At 32.2% G+C, this 21,013-nt stretch overlaps 1 protein-coding gene across 1 annotated transcript; it reads right to left on the bottom strand.

Moving 5' to 3' along the window:
- Window positions 1-7,329: 7,329 nt before the first annotated feature.
- On the bottom strand, window positions 7,330-20,707 carry LOC127736945 (uncharacterized). The gene is made up of 6 exons (XM_052247509.1): window positions 20,689-20,707; window positions 20,287-20,499; window positions 16,231-16,410; window positions 15,121-15,591; window positions 10,636-10,814; window positions 7,330-8,853 (listed from the first exon to the last, which is right to left on the bottom strand). Exons 1-6 carry the CDS (start codon window positions 20,705-20,707, stop codon window positions 7,546-7,548), a joined length of 2,370 nt encoding a protein of 789 aa, XP_052103469.1. The 3' UTR covers window positions 7,330-7,545.
- Between the last annotated feature and the right edge of the window lie 306 nt (window positions 20,708-21,013).

The following is a 21,013-nucleotide window of genomic DNA, read 5'->3' as shown; positions in this document are numbered from 1 at the left end:
TGTAGTTTATAGTCTCTTATAACAACCTTGCAACGGATGAAGAAGATCAATGATGATGTGGGTAAACGAAACTCAAAACAAACCAAGATATTGTCATGTTATCATGGTTTTTGTGGGCAATATTTAGTCATCAACACCAGTAACACCGCATTAAATATTTCAGTTGGGGAAGAGTTGAAAGTCATTGATGTAGGTGTTGAACCAGAACAAGTTTTGCTTAATTTTGATAATACTTGTGAACCTTCTTGTATAATGTATTTACAATTTTACATGCCTATTTCATCTGTTCTAACAACTGAATATAGAGCAAATTATATCGCTAACTTCCATTACAGTAGTTTAATGTCCAAAACCTGATTTATACCCATAATAGAATTATCTTTAAAACTTTATCAACATCCTAAGAAAACTCATAATTTGACTTTTGAGTCCTGTCAGTGAAAACAGCTGTCATATGTCTAATGATAAAAGGATGTTATCCTTCTTACAAACCATTACTTAATTGATGGGTCCTTGAATTGTTCTTTGTTGTAAACTTTCTTCAAACAGTTTTGTCAGAGTTTTAAATACAGTGACCAATGTGGCCTGAAAAGATTAGTTATTTTTTATTTCACCAACTGATTTATTATCACAAGGAGCTCTTCTAAGAAAGCTCGGTTCCTGATCTGCATTTTACCATACAACTCTGCAACAGATTTTGATAGTTCACTTGTGGGACTTTGTCGCCGTAATTTTCTATGCCACAAGATTTGAGAGACCCTCTATGTGGCAGTGGGTATAATTCCCCTTTTGGGGACTTCAAAATATTTCGAAAAGTTGATATTTTCTTTGGATCTGGTTATAACCTTTCCAATAACATTGGATACCATGGTTGTGCTTGCCATGGATGGGTCATTACTAATAACGTTGCTTTATCCTTTCTGGCTTTGGACTCATTGGAATTGTTCAGGAACTCAACAATTTCTTCAATTTGAAAATCGCCTTGAAGCAACCAGGTATATCACTAGGGGATCTGTTGGGTCTTAAAGTTATAAAAACATCTTTTGATCCAGATTCCAATCGCTTGAGTTATTTTTATCTCTCGATCGAAATCAAATCTGCTAAAAGTATTCTTTCCCTGGGAGGTGATCTGCAGAAAGACTTATCCTCTTTGTCTGACAACTGTCCCTCGTGTTGATCATTAAGTGATTTAATTCTTTTGATTTTGTGCTTCTTTTCAAGATGAAAGTACAGGTTTCATATAAGGAAAAGAAGAACTATAATTTCACATCAATGCAAAAGATATGCTAAAGATATGCAAGCAGCTTGTCCTTCGCAAAAGAAAAGCTTCAATTTGCTATTCCACAAGAATTATTATATAGGCGCCTTTTCATCCGTTTTGAATATTTTTATTATTAGGTGAAATTTTTGATTTTTTTACAGCTAACACAAAATTTGGTAATATTCTATACAATGCACAAAAATGCCGTCATGCACCTCAAAAGCTAACAAAACCTTTAAACAGGTCATACCATTTTTACATATCTATTTACATACAATGGCAAACGCCCAAGTTCAAAACACACCATATGATTTACAGTCCCTTTTCTCACTTTCAAAATTCTTTTTAAATAATATAAATGAAGCGTTTCTATATCAGATCCCTTACGAAAACCCCATATTTCACAACAATAATTCACAATACTTGTTACATATGTATCAAATAAGGATTTCAAAGTCTCAGTATTAAAACAATCCTCATAAATCTTACTCAATAAACAAAATGTAGCCTTTCTACCTTGTTCAGATATGTAGTGTTTTCTGTGTTACAGTAAAAGAACCGTTATAATTTAATAACAAATCAAGATATACAAACTGATCACATATTTCTATCATTTTACCATTTAAATACCATTTTTCATTCTCTTTCAGTATACCTTTGTTACGAAAAACAACTATTTAGGTTTTTCTAAATTTAATGTCAAGACCATTCTGGTATGAACTATCATATACAGTGACGATCATTTTTTGCAATTCAGATATACTTTCGCTGAATAGAACTGTATCATCAGCATACATAAAAAGATAAAGATTTAACATTTTTATTTCATATTGTTACATTCCTTGCTTAATTAACTCAATTTCTATGTCATTTACATAATTGCATATAAAAATGAGGATAGTGATTCCACTTGCATCGGGCCAACATTACAATGGAAAACTCTGAAAATTCACCGTCTAATTTTACACAAGTTTAAATTAGAATACATTGATTTAATAAGATTCAAACGGTTTCCACTAATACTGAATTTCTACATTTTTTGCCATAAAACATTTATAATGTGACACACTGTCAAAAGCTTTGACAAAATCAATAAAACAACAATAAAGACGTTTTCCTTTACGTAAACTTTTTGATACAACAGAATGAAAGGTCAAAAATGGTGTCGTGTTTATCATATCCAGGGACAAGCCCAAACTGCGCATCAGTCAATATACTGTATTCTTTGCACCACTTTAAAAGTCTTGTATTTGTTTAATTACAGAAGTAAACAATTTCCCAACATGAGACACAAGCGAAATTCCTCTGTAATGTCCCGCATCATCCACTGGACCTTTCTTAAATAGCGGAACTAAAACACCCTTGACCCATATTTCTGGGAACCACCGGTATTAAGTATTACGCTTAAAAGTTTACATGACAGTGGCAGTAGAGTTAATTTACACTCCTTCAGAAATTCATTTAATAAATTGTCATATCCTGTTGCCTTTTCAGTTTTCAGTTTTTTAACACACAAATCAATTTCTTGCTCTGTAAAAGGTCGACCCAATTCTTCATAAATGACTTCATTGATGTCCTTTACTTCCGATCCGTCATCAATTTCTTCTTTTGAAACTAAGTTTTTGAAATGCTTCACAAAATCGTTTAATTGTATGTTGCTTTGTGTGGCCTTTTTTCGTTTTCTGAATTTTCGATAAAAGTACTTTGGGTTCGTTTTTTTCATAGAACTCAACATGTTTCCACTTTGTTTTTTATAACGTCTTTTTAAACTATTTTCACGTCGTTTAAATCTTTGTTTTGCGAGGTTTAAAATAAGTTTGATACTAAACCCCTAACGGGAGGGATTGTACTTGATTTTCATATGATGAAGACATAATCTTTCAATCAGTTTAATTGAGGTCTAGAGCTGGCATGTCAGTTACTACTAGTAGTCCTTTGTTAATTTATGTATCATTGTCATTTTCCTTATTTTCTTCTGTTATCTATTCTGAAATCGGACTCGGACTTCTTTTTAACTGAGTTTTACTATGCGTTTTGCTCTGTGTTTAATGATTCTACATTGGCCAGAGGTATAGCCTATATGGGGTGGTTGAGATCTCACATTACATGTTTAACCCCGTGCCGCATTTTTGCGCCGGTCCCAAGTCAGCAGCCTCAGGACTTAGTCAGTTTTGTATGTTTTTTTTATTTTTTTAATGTCCTGTTAAATGCATGCTAACTTGAGAGATGAACATTAGATGCAAAGCATAACTTGGTGACATGTATCAATTCATTTTCATTGACTTTAAACGTTCCTTTTTTATTTTATAAATATTCCTTTATACAGCTGTATGTCCGTACTCAAAGACAATGATAAAACAATTAAGGCTGAAAACCCATGACAGTCAAGAATTTCTCACTAGCAACAACAATAAAAAAACTAAAATATAATATTCCCCTTTTGCCGCCAATCAATAACTTTAAAACAATACTTCAGCAATGGTATACATAAACAGAATGATGGGAAAAGGAAATTTGAGTGCCAATCCTACATTTGAGGCGTCTGATGTAATCACAATATCTACAAAGTGTTATTGCTTTTCCAATGAACTCTTTTGTTTATTTGTTAAGGCAATTACTTTTTGCTTTTTTGTATAGGGAAAAAAAAGTAGTATTACATTTTCCCGGCTTTAGGTTAACCTAGGAGCGCCGCTTTGATTGGACGTAAAGTAACAGTATATTTTTTTATTTATCTATGAATGAATGCAGAGTGTATATTTACAATATAAATTTTGAATCTCATTGAAATAATTTCTTGAGAATTATTCGAAAAGACTTCCAAATTTTCATAATTTGATGTAAAATGACGGTGGGCATGGATATCATAAACAAGCTCAGTTCGAAGATTGTCGCATGATACTATTCGACTTCAATTTATACGACAGAATAATAAAGTACTACTAGCACACATAACTGTTCAGTCCAGGTTTTTATCATTAAAAGTGGTAAATTTAGAAAATATTAGAATTGTAGCCTATGGAAGAATAAATACTACCGTTTCCTTATATTGTTATGATGAGACTGCCATATTTCCGATCTAGATTCATGTCAAACTGGTTGAAGTAGATTCTTCTGTTACAAGTTTTCTATTTTTTATTTAAGTTTAATCTAGTTAGAACAAGTTCAGTTAAAGGTGAAGTCTTAGAACTTTAATTTATAGATGTATTTTGTATTTTGCATGTTTTCCGATAACCGGATTTCGAAAAATTATTATGTAAAAATCTGAGTGAAAAGTGCGTTTTTATCCTTGCCATTTCGTTCTATAGATTTCTCATCACAATATGTCAGTTGTTGAATCGATATTGAAAATTCGAATGAAGAATCCATTATACCATTATTTAGTTAAAAACATATCTGTTTTTCCACAACATTTGGTAAACAAATATGATAATTCTTGTACGGGGCCTTCACACTCTTTGCTGTGAAATTGTATAACTGCACCATGAGTAATACACTACTTGTTAAAGTGCCAGTTGAATGATATAAAATTGAGAACTAAGTCAATTTAATTTGAAGACTGGTCGCATGCTACTTCAAAAGAACAACAATTTATGCAAAAATTTCGGCAAATTTAATTTTTCACTTCATTTAAACATGATTATAATAGCTTTGAGTTAACATTTGATCAATTTATTGCATTAAAAAACATCATATTCCTTTCTAACATGCTCGTCAAAGATTGTTTATTTTTGTAAATTTTCCTCCGTCCCCCATTGAAAAATTGATACGAATCATGGATCGGAAGCTGACTTTCTGTAACCCAATTCCGTATTTTGACAATAATAGCTACAGACAAATGCATTGCTCAGGTCACTGGAGAATTATGAACCCAAAAGTGAAAATAGGCGTTCAGCGCCCTTTGATATACATTTGGTCAGATCCCCATAGTTACAACTATATAGTTTCATGCAACTGCATTGTTTCAAATTGATGTAAAATTTTTACATTGCGAAATTGAAAAAACGAAAAATGGCATAAGCAGAATAGTTTTCCCGATTCAAATAACTGATAATGACAATTTGTATTCCTTTTTAATTTTTCTTCTTAAAATATTTAACAGTGCTAAACATATTTAATTTGTGTAACCATAAATGACAATTTCGGACATAAACTGAGACAACTGTTACTATAATGGTATTCTCAGACATGAAAAAGAATTAGATTTGAACAATACTAAAAAAATACATTTGAACAAGAACAAAAATTAATTTGAACAATACAAAAAAGAATTAAATAAATAGAATACAAAGGTAAGATAACAACCAAACATTATAGCGCTATGAGCTAATGAGCATTTCTCTTTTTAACAAGTCTTACCAGTTTTCCCTATCAGTTTCAAAAAGAAAAGTAAACCGATCAGTTGAAAAATCAGTTGTCAATAGTCTTTTCCGATTTAATTAATATAGTCTCCTTTTCGGTGTAATTCTTTTATTTAAGGATGAAAACTAGTAATCACAAACAAATTGAATCGGCGTCAATTGCCTTTGATTAAAGCGTTTGTGAGGTAATTTTTTGTGTTTGGAGGACCTTCCCTTCAACATACCCTTAGTTTGATCTGTTTGAAAAAATCGACATAGCTGATTTGCAAAACGATCCTCATGGAATAGAGGATGATGGCTTTCTTGTCAGCTGTAGTAGTTGCCTTACTGTAACTATATATATGTGTTTGCACTTAACATTTCCCTGGATTTTGTTTTTATCTGAGATGCATTTTCTCTTTGTAGATAGAACATCATTGCAACAAAATCTATCCGAAAACCCCAAAACTCTTATTTTTACGGTTGGATTTTAGCTTGTTTTCTTTCCAGTTTTACCTGAAATCCCAATTTTTGAAGAGGAAATAAAGTTGAATTTCTGTGAATTTCTTACCTTTGGGGTTTTCTATCAATAGAATTATACTGTGAAGCTATATGATCGAACGAACACCCATCCATCGCAATAAACCTGCTACTGGTTTCATTTTTTTTAGTGAACAACCTTGTATCTTTTGAACCGAAGGTTGAATAAGTACTGTGTAGTCGAACAGAGTCGCTTCTGTTTCGATCCGCAGACATTTTCTATTGTTTCTTATAAGTGTCCTTTGGTTTTGTTTTAAGCATGTAATCATCAAATTTTAGAAGGTATATGCCCATGAACAAGCCTGCTATATTGCAATGCTTGTACAAACATGTTGGTTTGATTGTTCATTAATATCTCTTACATTTTGGACATCTTGTATGATCTTTTTGTCTGAGGAAATAATTTTCCAGTTCTTTAAAGTGTTCTTAATCTTCCTGCTATTGAAATGTGTTTTTGCAATTTTTGGTCCTCACTGCTCTTCAACGTCGCTCTGTATTTGGCCTTTTAACATTTTTGTTTCGATCGTCACTTACGAGTCTTTTGTAGTCGAAACGCTAGTCTGGCGCACAAAATTATAAGCCTAGTATCTTTGATGCATTGATGATAGTTCTACTTGGTTTAGACTCTTCAAAGATATCGAAATAATGTAGTATTGTTACTCCGTGATCACATTTGTCGATTGCCAAAGATTTTAAAAACAAGATGCATTAAGCACGCTAATTTTTGAATACAAAGTGTTTCAGTTATCAAATGAGTCCTCAATTATGAAAATATGTGAGACATTTTTTAAACCACCTTTTTTCTCATATTGAACATGGGACAGACATATCACATTTTGATCTAGAATGGAATTCCAGTGGTCCGTAAGAAAAAGGTCAGCTTCATGTATATTTAATATCTGTCTCATAATGATTTGATGTGTACATGTCCATCTGACAAGTGTTCACCAGACCTTCTTGTCATTGACTAGCGTTTCTTTTTTATTAGATTCAGTTTCCTATTCACTTTACTTTGTACAATACATATACTAGTAGTTGACCTTTTTAATACTTGTAGTAGTAAATTGGAAACTGAATCTAATAAAGAAAATTAGGATAGATTGAATCAATTGTTCGCCCTAAAAGTATTACTGACCTTTTCCCCATTGTCATGGAGCTTAGCGATTAATGTAAAATTTCTGCAGTGCTTGTAGTAACATCTCTTAGTCGTTCAACATAAAAACTAATAAATCAGGTGAATCATTTCAAAGTCTTCACTTTTGTTTTAATTTTATGTGATGTTTTATATAAGATATAACAAACTGAAATTGTTGACCTTATATTGATAATACATTTGATCAATATATCTATATTGAACATACAAGGTCTGGATGTAAAAGTTTATTTCAAAAGTTGGTTGAAGATACTTTATGAACTTTCTGGTTCGTCATTGATTATATCTTCCTCTTCGCCCCATGGTCTAAAGTTTGCATTTGACGTTTTGGCCACCAATTCCGACTCTTCTCGCATTTTCTTGAAAAGCTTTACTCTCTTTTCCCATCCGTACTTTCTTTCATTTTTCTCACTCTCTATAAGCAAGTCTATGTAATCAATGTCACTAAGAGGATTAGGTCTAAGTGCAATTTCGTTCAGTTTATTGATATAGCAACGTACATCATGTACCATGTTCATTACTTTGCTACCTAGAGAAGAAAATGCATTCTTAACTTTCCCCAAAACAGACCTGTGCTTCTGTTCTTCTTGTTGTGCTATTTCATATTTTCGTTTTAGTTCATCGTATGTTTTCTTGACTTTGATATTATAGGTTTCAATCCGAAAAGAGTTATTTTTATGGACGCTCCAGTGACATTCTTTGGGACATACTTTACATGAGCCATTATACATAGCAGCACACTCTCTTTTATTTGCATCATCTGGAATACGACAAGGGAAATGACATGTTCTGTTGCATGTAAGGCAATTGGTAACATAACGTCCTGGTTGTAAATCTATTTTTCTCATATGAATTTCATCGACCTCATAAATAAAATTTCTATTAGCTTCAATGTCTGTTTTGTGTCTCTTTAAAACTTCTCTTTCCTGTCGGATCGTATTTAGTTTGTTCATTCCTTCAGAAATTTGAGGCTGCAGTCCTTGAACAGTAGCTTCTAAATTTTTCCGCAGTTCCAGGACTTCAGTAGTCAGCTGTAAACTTTTGGACTCTACCAACTTGAGTTCGTCAAAAAATATTTTGAAACTCTCTTGACCCATTTTCCAAAACAAAGATCCAAATTTGGCCTCATCAGATTTTTGGCTAGAAGCAAAGAGGGCAGAATTATTAAATTTGAAAGAACCTTGAAAGGGGACACATGCAGCTTTCAGTGCATCCCTAACTGGCGGTTCATTTCCATCTGCAAACGTAATTAATACATATATATTATTAGCTATGTCTTGACCAAATACAGACAAAATAGCATCAAAGATGTAACGCTGTGGAGGTGTAAGTCTAGCAAGAGGCGCTTGTGTAACAAAACAGACTGCATCCAAAAACCTGATTCCCTGGTCTCCTGGAGATGTAAAGAATTCTCGAATTTGGTCGACGATAGCTTTATCACGGATGATACCACGAGTATCTCCAAATCCAGGTGTGTCAATTATGTTAAGATTGTAATCAATTTTACTGCCGTCCATTGTATGAACTGCATAGCATGTTATCCATTCGGTTTGGGAATCAGACTGCAAAAATAAAAAATTGAAATGAATAAATAACATTTGATCTCACATTTCTACAGTATATAAAGATTTATGTCTGCTTGAAGCCCTTAAATATCCAAAAAAAGTACTGACCTTCTGATTATTCGAATTTTATATCAGGCAAATATGTCATGCATATTCACGAAGAAGAATATTAATTTTTAACAATTTCAAAAAGAGATTAAAACAAGAGGCTATTTTGAAATTATGTTTAACGAAAAGTTAGTGGCTGTGGAAGAAAAGGATTCGCATTTTAGATACATGACCATGTAAATGATTTGTTATCGTGAGACTTTTATTAAGGTTTACAGACCGGAAATCTTGTATAACGTATACCATGTTGCTTGCTTTTAAAGCAAAAAGGACGCGTTTTTTTAGAGATTATACACGTCCTGATAATAAAAAGACATTTTAAAACCAATTGTAAACATATTCCCTCTTTCCCAACAACAAGAAAAATGTCGATTGACTAATTGGTTATTGATTGTGTAATGTCCAGGCAATAATGATTTAAGCATGGTCAATTCACAGAAAAAACTTTGTAAAGTGGAAGAAATTTAATGACTGGTCATCCAGTGAAATATATTTTAGAATATTAATTCTGACACGATAAAAACAAGTACCAAACCAAATGTGAGAGGGCGTTAACTTCCTTAAATACACTGGGAGGGGTCGCGAGAAAAAGGAGGAAAAAAACGAGGTATCTCTTAAAAAATAACCTTTTAGGTAAGTGCGATCTACTTATCTGTATTTAGGTTTTTGTTATTTAATAAAATAAACAATATTGCATCTTCTGTCATATACCACGTTATTCATTTGTGTTGCTCCCTCTTGGACATTCATGTGCCTCAAGGTAAGGGAACAATGTTTTAATTAAAGGCTAGGTGAAGGCGTTTGATTTTATTTGGGTAAGGTATGGGTTAAAGTTTGTTTAAGGCCGCAACTCCCTTTCTTTGTTTACAAGTTAAAGAAGGTGGAACCAGACAGTGCGATAACAACATCTGAGAATGAAGTTAATGCATTGATCTAAGCTACTCTCATTCTTTGCGGTTCTCATGACAAGCAGTCAATATCGGGATTGGATAGTATAATAAGAAAAACCCGACCAGTTGATGCACTTCTCTACAAAATTACAGAAGTTAACTCAATCGAAGATCAAAGGAATAATTATCATTAAAGATCGTTTGCTGCGCTCACCTGATAAAACAACTTCCTATCATGTATCAATATGCAGAAAATTTAATATTCGGAAAAAGTTGATATACACCTACTTCATTTGGTAACTTATATCACAGTTACAGAATCATATTAAGACTGGTTGAATCAGTAACTAACAACTTATCTCTGTTAGGTCACTGAATAAAAGTCACTTTAATTTACCGTCATTTGCATAGAATATTTTCAAAAGATTCTCTATGGTTGGGCGCCCGCTAACATGTTTATCCCCGCCACGTACTGTATGTGCCGGTCCCAAGTCAGGAGCCTGTGATTCAGTTGTTGTCGATTGTTGCTGTATTTCATATTTGTATTTCGTTCACTGTTTTTTACATAAACCAGGCCGTTAGTTTTTTCGTTTGAATTGTTTTACATTTGTCATTTAGGGACCATTTATAACTGACTATGCGGTATGGGTTTTGCTCATTCTTTAGGCCGTACCATGACCTATGGTTGTTAACTTCTATTTCATTTGGAGAGTTGTCTCATTTGCAATTATACCACATCTTCTTATTTTTATATCTATGATATTTCATAGTTGTGGTTTACCTGATTTTTAAGTCTTTTCTTCTCTTCATCGGTTAAATCAACTAAAGTAAAACGAAAATCGTCATCCCACGATACGTCGGTAATGTAGTTTATCATGCCATCTATCAATGTGCTCTTCCCAGATCCGGTGGCACCCACTAACATTATTGTTTTTTCAACACTTTTAACCCTTTTCTGTCCTACAAGAAAAAATCTGAAGTGTAAACCACATAGAAAGGTTGTATCGTTCGCAATAGCATATCTAAACGTATGAATATCGAATCCATTTACTGAGAGTCGGAATGAAAAACTGAAAAAGTATATGAAAGTTCAAATATAGTGCGTTATATTTATATGGTACATATGATTATAAACACCAATGCTACTGTATTATCACAATTGCTTGGAGGTTCTTCGTTTTCAACCACGTTAATTTATTGGACATGTTGCATAGTGTTAGAAAATTACGTCAGAAGTCTAATCAATAGGAACAGTAGATTGTGAATCAGCAATGGAACGAATTCAGTGGTTCCTTTCATAAAATATCCAGTTCCTTGAGTAAGTCATTTTAATAAAACTTCTTGCGACTCCCTTATCCAATGATGACCTCTTATTCAATAGTTGACTTCTTATCCCAAATGTTGACCTTATAAAAAGGAAATGTGGTATCATCGCCAAAGACCAAAGAACGAGGATGTAAACAACTATAGATCAACAAGAGGGTTTTTCGGTGTTCTGTGTTTGACTCGCCTTCAACGAACGTCGCGGAATGCGAGATATAGGTCTTTTCGGCAACGTCGTCAGTGTCAACAATTTATTAAGTTTTCTGCTCAAGTTTGTCTGATAAGAACTACTTGTGATACATCAATACTATTTTCTATAAAGTATCATTACTATAAATACATATCAGTTTGATGACTTTTTCGAGGCCCTGTCCCCTAGGTAATGGTCAAGTGACTTTGAATTAATTATCAATTTTCAATGTTAAGTTCTCTGCTTAAGTTAGTTTGATGGGAACTACTTGTAACAGATCAATGATATTTTCTATAAAGTTGCATAACTATCAGTTTATAAGTTTGATGACTATTTCGAGGTTGTGCTCCATAGTTCATGGTCCAGTGACTTTGAATTTATTACCATTTTTCAATATTAAGTTTCTGCTTAGGTTAGCTTGATTGGAACTAATTGTGATAGATCAATGATATTTTCTATATAGTTGCATTACTACCAGTACATGTCAGTTTGATGACTATTCCCAGGCACTGCCCCCTAGGGCATAGTCCAGTTTTAAATTTTTTTGCTTAAGTCAGTTTGATAGGAACTGTTTCTGATAGACAATGATATTTTCTATAAAGTTGCATTACTATCACTAAATCTCAGTTCGTCGATCATTTCGAGGCTTTGTCCGCTAGGTCATGGTCCTCCAACTATGAATAAATTAACAATGTTGATGTTCATCAGATTGTCTTTTTCTGAATTTCTGCCGACAAGTGAGACTTATCTCTGTGCCAGTAGTTTATTAAACTCTACAACGTTATACATTTTTGACATTCCAATCATTTGGTCTCCAGAAACCTGTAAATGATATTTCCAGGTGTTTTTGGTTTTTGCTCGTTTTTTAATGTCGATAAACACATTCTTCTTGCATGTGTTACTGAGAAGGAGACTCTTTATCTCAGCCTCAAATGTATATAAAACTCATTATAAGCACTTGCGTAGTACATTTAATCTATTTCATAGAAAGTTATTTCATAATTTAACAATTGCTATGTTGTGGTTATCGGTGAAATAAATGCAAAACGCATTATCATTATGTACTTGTGCAAATGTTTCATGATCCCTTAAGCCAATCATTTAGAACACTCCAACAAATGAACAACAGAAGGGACTGTTTCTGATAGACAATGATATTTTCTATAAAGTTGCATTACTATCACTAAATCTCAGTTTGTCGATCATTTCGAGGCTTTGTCCGCTAGGTCACGGTCCTCCAACTATGAATAAATTAACAATGTTGATGTTCATCAGATTGTCTTTATCAGAATTTCTGCCGACAAGTGAGACTTATCTCTGTGCCAGTAGTTTATTAAACTCTACAACGTCATATATTTTTGACATTCCAATCATTTGGTCTCCAGAAACCTGTAAATGATATTTCCAGGTGTTTTTGGTTTTTGCTCGTTTTTCGATGTCGTATACACACATTCTTCTTGCATGTGTTACTGAGAAGGAGACTCTTTATCTCAGCCTCAAATGTATATAAAACTCATTATAAGCACTTGCGTAGTACATTTAATCTATTTCATAGAAAGTTATTTCATAATTTAACAATTGCTATGTTGTGGTTATCGGTGAAATAAATGCAAAACGCATTATCATTATGTACTTGTGCAAATGTTTCATGATCCCTTTAGCCAATCATTTAGAACACTCTAACAAATGAAAAACATATATAACATTGTGACTTTAGGTCATCATTGTGTTTGATTGGACCTTAACATCTCCCGACTTTTGTCAGTATCTCTGTAGATTTTCCGATTATATCATGAACATTTACCCATATTCCTTCAACTTCAAAGAGTATCACTGTGTGACCACGACTCACTATTGCCCGATGAAAAAATATACAATGCTGTGCATGCCTACACAGCTACTTTAGTAGAGTACAAGCAATCTTGATGTGCATTTCTAAAGATGCATATCAAATGTACATCTGTAAAGCTTATATAAACTGTACATCTGTAAAGCTGTATATCAACTGTACATCTGTAAAGCTGCATAACTGTATATAAATTGTACATTTTTAAAGCTTTATATAAACTACATCTGTAAAACTGTATGTAAACTACACATCTGTTAAAATGCATATTCACTGTGCATTTTTAAAGCTGTATATATTTAAAACTGTACAGCTGAAAGGATGTATATAACCTGTACATCTGTGAAGCTGTACATAAAATGTACATCTATATAGATGTATATAAACTGCACATCTTATCCCAAATTAATTACATATGTGTTTCAAATGCAGTTTATGTACCGTTTTTACGCATATAAACATATTTACTGTTTATACACAGCTTAACAAATGTGCAGTTAATGTACAGTTTTTAGAGGTGCAGTTAATATATAGCTTTAATATGTACAGTCTATATACATTTTATAAAATGTACAGTTTATATACAGCTTTACAAATTTACAGTTAATATGCATTGTAACAGACGTGCAGTTTATATACAGATTTACAGATGTACATTTTGTATACATCTTTGGTTATGTACAGTTTATATCCATCCATAGAAATGTACATTGTACATCAAGATTGCTTGTACTATAGTAGCTGTGTAACTTTTTCAATTTTAAGATATTTACACTTTTGTCTGCTCTACATATACATTTTTAGGATATCAAAATATATCACAAATTAACGGATGCGAAATATGCTAAATATGATCAAGAGTGCACACACTGAAATGTCCCGTCTACTCTATAAGAACAAGGAAGTGTTGTATGATTGCCAAAACTTTAAATCCAAGATAGCCAGTTTTACTGTGGCCGATTTCATTTTACACGCACAATTCACTTGATAACGTTGGAAACTCTATGCAGTGTTGGGCCAATTCAGTGAGGAGTCTATCTAGATAAGTGCGGTCAACTTTTTCAAGTGGAAATCTCTTCAAATCGTTTACATTTGCCTAATCACCTGCGTAAAACAAGCTGGATGTATAGAAAAATGACACGTAGTACGACTTTTTTCAATTTCCACATTAACCCAACAACTATATTGGAACTCTCCTGTGGGACACTATCAACTAAAAGGGCGAGGATATGAACAACTTTAGGTTACCGTACGGTATAAAACAATGAACAAAACCCATACCGTTTAGTAAGCCAAATAAGGCCCGGCTGACAAAATGTGAAACGATTCAAAAGGGAGACCAACATCATAATTTATGCCTAAACAATAAACGAGAACTTGAACAAATATGACAGAAAGCAACTGACGGCAATCAGGGTTTAACATGTTTGTGAGCTTATCTGGGACAGTTGAATAAGGTGTAACTAAATAAAGAACTGTAAATATCATGAGGAAAGTCTAGCGTGACAAATATGAAAATTTGACTGTCTCGAGTGGAGAAATATCGTATCACACTGGATTCAGTAGTAGAATCAATATTTAACAACTCGTGAAAATTGATATTGCTTGATATCAACTCTCGTTCTCTAATTTCGATAATATTAATAAACTCATTAAAAGCTCGTTTGTTATTATATCGAAATTAAATAACCCGAGTTTATGCTTGATATCAACTCTAGTTATTTAATTTCAATAATGATAATAAACTCGCCAAAGCCGCGTCCATTGTAATATTGAAATTAAATAACTCGAGTTGATATCAAGCGAAATCTAATTTTCACTCTTTTTGACCAATAATTCTAAGATCAAAATAAGACATGTATGAAAATCGAAAACAATAAATTCACTAAAATTAAAGTTATACTAACCAAATGTACATTTTCGTGTTTTGGCAGTGCGATTGGTTGAACTTTTTGGTTGATGAAGTGGAAGTTTGAAAATTGTTGGATTTCCATCTCTAATCTTTTTAGCGCAAGTCTGAACAGATTTGCCTAAAGATATATTGGTAGAGAATTTGACAGGTTTACTAAATGGACCCTCTTCACCATCCTGATTCACCGCTCGTATCTTAAAATCATATTCTGTTCCACATTTTAAGTCTGGAACTGTAGTGGTTCGTCTTTTTGTTTCTGTGACTACTGGTATCCATCTAGCAGTTTGTGTGTTGCGTTCCTTGTATTTAATTTCATAATTATCAATGCTATTTGAACCATTAATTGGTTCACTCCAAGCTAAAGTAATGCTATTCGAAGTGGATTCTACTTCAATTGGTTCACCTGGTTCACTTGGTATTTCAGAATAGTCAGATCCAGTTTCTTTTTCTTCGTCCACACCAGAAGCTTCATTAACATATAAGGTAATGTGATAATTGTAAGCACAAATGACCAAATGAAAACTCAGTCGGGAATTTTAACATATGATAGCGTATCCTTTTTCTCGTATAGTCATACTTTTTGCTTGTAATTGTGCTTAAGCTAAGGTTTAAACTCCCTCGGACAAAGTTGACATTTAATGGTTTTTGTCTGTTGTGTTCTTTTTGAAAAATGTGCTCTCCATCATATTATTTCTTTGGCTAACCAAACATTTGGTCTCGAACGTGATAATATGTATATGCTATTTAAAGTCAGTTCCGTAGAGTAAATTTCGCCGTATATTTAGAGAATATTTATTATCTAACGAATAAATATTATCAAGGTGTAGGCGTTGTTGCATTTATCATTTTTATGAAATTTAGACTTTTCTAAGTTTCAACATAAACCTGGATTCATAACAATACAGGAAAGAAAAGGCTGCTTTTAAAGGGGTGCAATTGGTTGCAATAGAAATACCTACAACATGTTGATAACTTAATTGCAGAAACTACATATATGTTGTCAAGGAGGAAATGTACAGCTTTAATTATCTTATCACACTTCCAGTAAGTATATCCAGCATATTAACCCTATCAAAATATTTATGCGTGAAAATATTATACTTACTGCCTTCATTTTCGTTTTTATTATCAGAAGTTACAGAAGTTACTGTCACTTCACTTGTCTCATTGTTCACTGCTGACTCTATATTTCCGTTAGATGTAACATGAACTTGGACGTCTTCCTTTGTCAGCGGTTTTTGAAGATGTTTTGTAATGTCATCGAGGCCTTCAAAAGACTGACAGACTGGAAAAGTGAATTAAAGGTATGTACATATAAGAGAAGCTAGTAGAGCTTACTTACTTTTTTACTACCTGTAACGTCTATGTTATATAGACACTTACGTTTTAATATTGTATTTATATTGTGTCATAAATCAAACTTATTCGTTCAGTGTATATTTACTTGTTTCTGTGTAAAAGTCCTTTTGATCGAGTTAAGCCATTTCAATTGATATGTATAGTGTGTCTTTTTATGTTGTAATATTACACTACTGTCTCAGGTAAGGGTGAAAGTTTGCGACTGTTAAAAAGTATCAACCCGCTGAATTTTTATGCACCTGTCCTAAGTCTGGATATTGTTGTTCAGTGGTTGTCGTTTGTTGATATGGTTCATAAGTGTTTCTCGTTTATCATTTTTTATATAGATTAGACCGTTGGTTTTACACTAGTTATTTTGGGGCCCTTTATAGCTTGCTGTTCGGTGTGAGACAAGGCTCCGTGTTGAAGGCCGTACTTTGACCTATAATTGTTAACTTTTTATACATTGTGACTTGGATGGAGAGTTGTCTCACCTTCCACATGCGCTTTTTATATATTTATTCAGTATGAGTATCTTGAATGTAAATAATATTAATTAAATATACGTATTATCCTAATCATGGTCCGCAGATTGATGCAATTAGTTGTACATTTAAAAATACATAACCATGTTTATTTTTCGGATGTCCTGTTATTCCCTTATACTGTATATAAGTCAAGTAAGTCATTTAATTATTTCAGTTTATTTTGTCTGAATGTATAAATTCGATATTACGCGCTACACGAAATATAAATTTATTAGCTGCTATTATATGCGAATATGCTGTTATTGCTACTGATTCATTAATTGGTTTTAAGTTATTTGTCAAAATGTGTTAAACAAAAACTATAACAATTGTTTTCATTTCGATTGTTTGCGATTGATACGTCGACAAAAAAGGCGCCAAGAAAATCAATTGGATTTTAGAAAAATTTAAAAGGCAGACATCTTTAAAACTTTTGTTCTTATTTCAAAATATACTAATAAAATATTCAAAGAACAACGACAATAAGAATGCTTTCTAAGGATACAAAAAAGGCTCCCCTCCTCAATTGTATATACAAACAAGCTCTACGCTATGAAGTATTATACAGAAAAATGAGTAAAAAGTAAAATAACAAAAATACCGAACTCAAGGAAAATTCATACAGGAAAGTCACTTATCAAATGCAAAATGAAAAGCTCAAACACATAAAACGAATGGAAAACAACTTTAATATTCCTGACTTGGTACAGGCATTTCCTTATGAAGAAAATGGTGGATTAAACCTGGTTTTACAGCTAGCTAAACCCCTCACTTGTATGACAGTCGCATAAAATTCCATTATATTGACAACAATGTGTGAACAAATTACAATAAGTATCTGTATTATTTTATTTCTGATATTTACTGAAATATCTTTGAATAATTGTTTCACTAGACAATGACTTTGTCCACTGTATATAATTTTAACTTCTTTGGAGGAGGTGTATATTGTTTTCAAGACCTTTTATTTACAGTGAAAATAAAATCAAACATTGTTAATCTAAAACATTGCAACCATGCTTATATTTTTTTATAAGTAAATAGCTTTTGGGCTCACTATTTCATGTTAAATCATTTTTTTCCAAAAAAGTTGAGCTACAAATACTAATTAAAAACTATGGCATTTATCTCTTACAAAAACTCTTTAATATATGATATATTACTGAATAAATTCCTATAAAACATGTGTACATTGGTATAGAAAGCACGTATTAAATCGATGAAAAAAGTTCATCCAATATCTTAAAATCAACAAATCACCGATATCAATACATAATTTTGTCTTCAAAAATTATATGTTGTTATTTCCATTCTATCAATCCAGACATGCTTTATCTTTGTGATCATTACGGATTTTAAGATGGTGCGAAACTGAGCTGAAGTCATAACAAGGATCTAATGATGTGTTTTATTAGTTTATACAACAGTGCATACTTTTGACATGTTACTTGTCCTTGAATAAATAAAAGTGAGGTCAAACAGCTACTAAATTTAATATATATACTTGCAGATAGTTCCTTTGTAAATCAAAATTTATAGTAGATAACTATTTATGATTTAAATGGAAAAAAGTATTACATGTATATCAAATTTAAGCTGAACTGTATTTTTAAGCTTGTGTAAGTATTTGAATAAAATGTGGTACAAGATGTGTATTGATATGAAAGTTGATAAACACACTTTTTTCCAAATGCTTTCATACGGCGGGTAAAAGTAATGATACAATGCCAGTATGATTGACAACTCTCATGATTTACAAACAATTACACTAAAAGTTTTGTTAAGAATCAACTCATTGAAGAATGACACCCGTTTTTATCATAATAAGGCATTTAGTTTCTGTTGTTGTTAAAAAACAGCTTTTTTAAATGCCTTTTTCTTGAAATATAAAAAGGACAATAAGCCTGTGAAGATTTTCCTTTCCATTCTTCTCAGAATCATACAATTGAAATATTATTAAAAAAAAGATGTAAAAAATCAACAGTCCTTCTAAAATTGAAATATCAAAAGAGAGGCGAAAGGCAATAAAGGGACATTCAAACTCATAAAACGAAACTAAACTGACAACGCCATGGCAAAAACCAAAAAGACAAACAATAGTATACAAAACACAGCATACAAAAACTGAAGACTGAACAACAAAGAAAAAAATAATTCAATCAATTTTGAGAAATTCTCCATCTTCAGAATAATGTTATAGTATTATCGAAATAAAAATAAAAATAACAAAAAAAATATCTGAATAGCTACATAATTGGCTGGATCACAGCAACGACGATTCTTTGATTAATATGAATTTAAAATAGGTGTCACACATCGTTTTATGTTTTAACCAATCTTGAGTCGTGTTGGATGTGACAAACATCGAAAACGAAATTTAATTAGTTAGTTTTCGCTTACATTTTATTCTTGTATGATGCATAACTTCTGAATAAATAACCTAGTCACATCACCATTTCAACTACAGGTCATCGATATAATTCGTTCACGTTCCAGTGAAGATTAGGAACATTTCTGAAGAATGGAAGGACAAGTAATGGCAAATGGTGGCAATTGTCCTGTTACAAAGATGAGACAAAGGATGTAGTTATTTTGGTTTACTTTATACACACTATTTTTATAACAAATTTTGATTTATTGTAACAAAAATAACAGGTGAAGAACGTTACGTTATTATTTTCTTAATGATAATCAATACACGTAAAATTATTTTACCTCATCTTCAGGGGCCAGTTTAATGTAGGTAAAGATTCATGATTAATTCTCGGATAATTTAGTCTTTAATATCATCAAAAGTTTATTTTAATCCTATTTATTTATGAGTTAACAGAATAAAATATATGTCTTGTCACGATAGCCATTCAAGTTTATACTGAAACTCGGTTAATAACACTTTTCTCCACAGAAAACAAAATTGTTATTTTACGGTAAAAACAAGTTGTACTATGTTTGTGTTATAAATGATATATAGTGTTTGTTTGTATTAATACAGTGTACAAAAATAAATTGTTCTGATTTGCCTACGTTTTGCTGTCATTTTGAGGCCATTTTAAAAAAGGTCTGATTTTCCAAGATAGACTTCATGCGACGGCCATTTAAACTTTTTATAAATAAATAATTTGTCATTTGAAAGCATATGCATGCACCAACTTACTGTTCAAGATATATAAAATTTGGACAACATTGCTTCTGGACCCTTTCGCATGGTTTTCTCTGAGATCACCCCTTAAAGATAGAGTAACTTCTGAGTTGAAGTTCGTTTTTTATAGTTTATAATAAACTTTAATATAGTGTACCAGGTACATTAGAGTTGGACATTAATGATGTACCAACAGGATTTCCAACAGCTTTCTCCAGGACTGATATTTCTTCAAGCACTTTCCTGTCAATCGGTAAGGGTTCAATTTCTGTTGGAACGGCGATCAATGTTTGGCAGATCTCAGAATGTACTATGCCATCATCGCTTATTTCATCCAGATACTCTATCTGATTTTCTTCTATATCTTTCTCTAAATTATGAAATAAAGCAGACTGTATACAATTAAGGATATTATTTGAATAGTAGTCCTTTCACGTTTCGTGCAAAATCCATATTTTGTGATACTCTTCATGAAAGGCTATAAATATTTATTTTTGTCAATCAGTTACAAAGAGTGTAGATTAAAGAAATGAGTAATATTTTCCATTTACTGCCTTACCAAAACAGATAATAGGCATACAATATTTTTATAATGAAATAAAAAGGATATTATTGGAGTTATTTCCCTCAACATCAGGATTATAATATAGAATTTATGTCTCACCTGGTAAGAGTCTTTATAACATACTATTAGTATAAATGATTTTCTACATATTTTTGTTTTATCCTAAATTAGATATTACATTTTTGAAGGCTTTCCAACCATGAAACACATTTTGCATGTTTCTAATACGGACTGTCACTTAAAAATGTAAACGTAATAAATTGACATTCACTAAATACTTTAAAAGTGCTGGTATGAAACAGGTAAACTTGGTAGTAAA

Source organism: Mytilus californianus, unplaced genomic scaffold (genome assembly GCF_021869535.1).
Source record: "Mytilus californianus isolate M0D057914Y unplaced genomic scaffold, xbMytCali1.0.p SCAF_4, whole genome shotgun sequence".
Classification (NCBI taxonomy): Eukaryota; Metazoa; Mollusca; class Bivalvia; order Mytilida; family Mytilidae; genus Mytilus; species Mytilus californianus.
The sequence above is the reverse complement of the archived record's forward strand: the minus strand, read 5'-3'. Positions and strand labels throughout refer to the sequence as shown.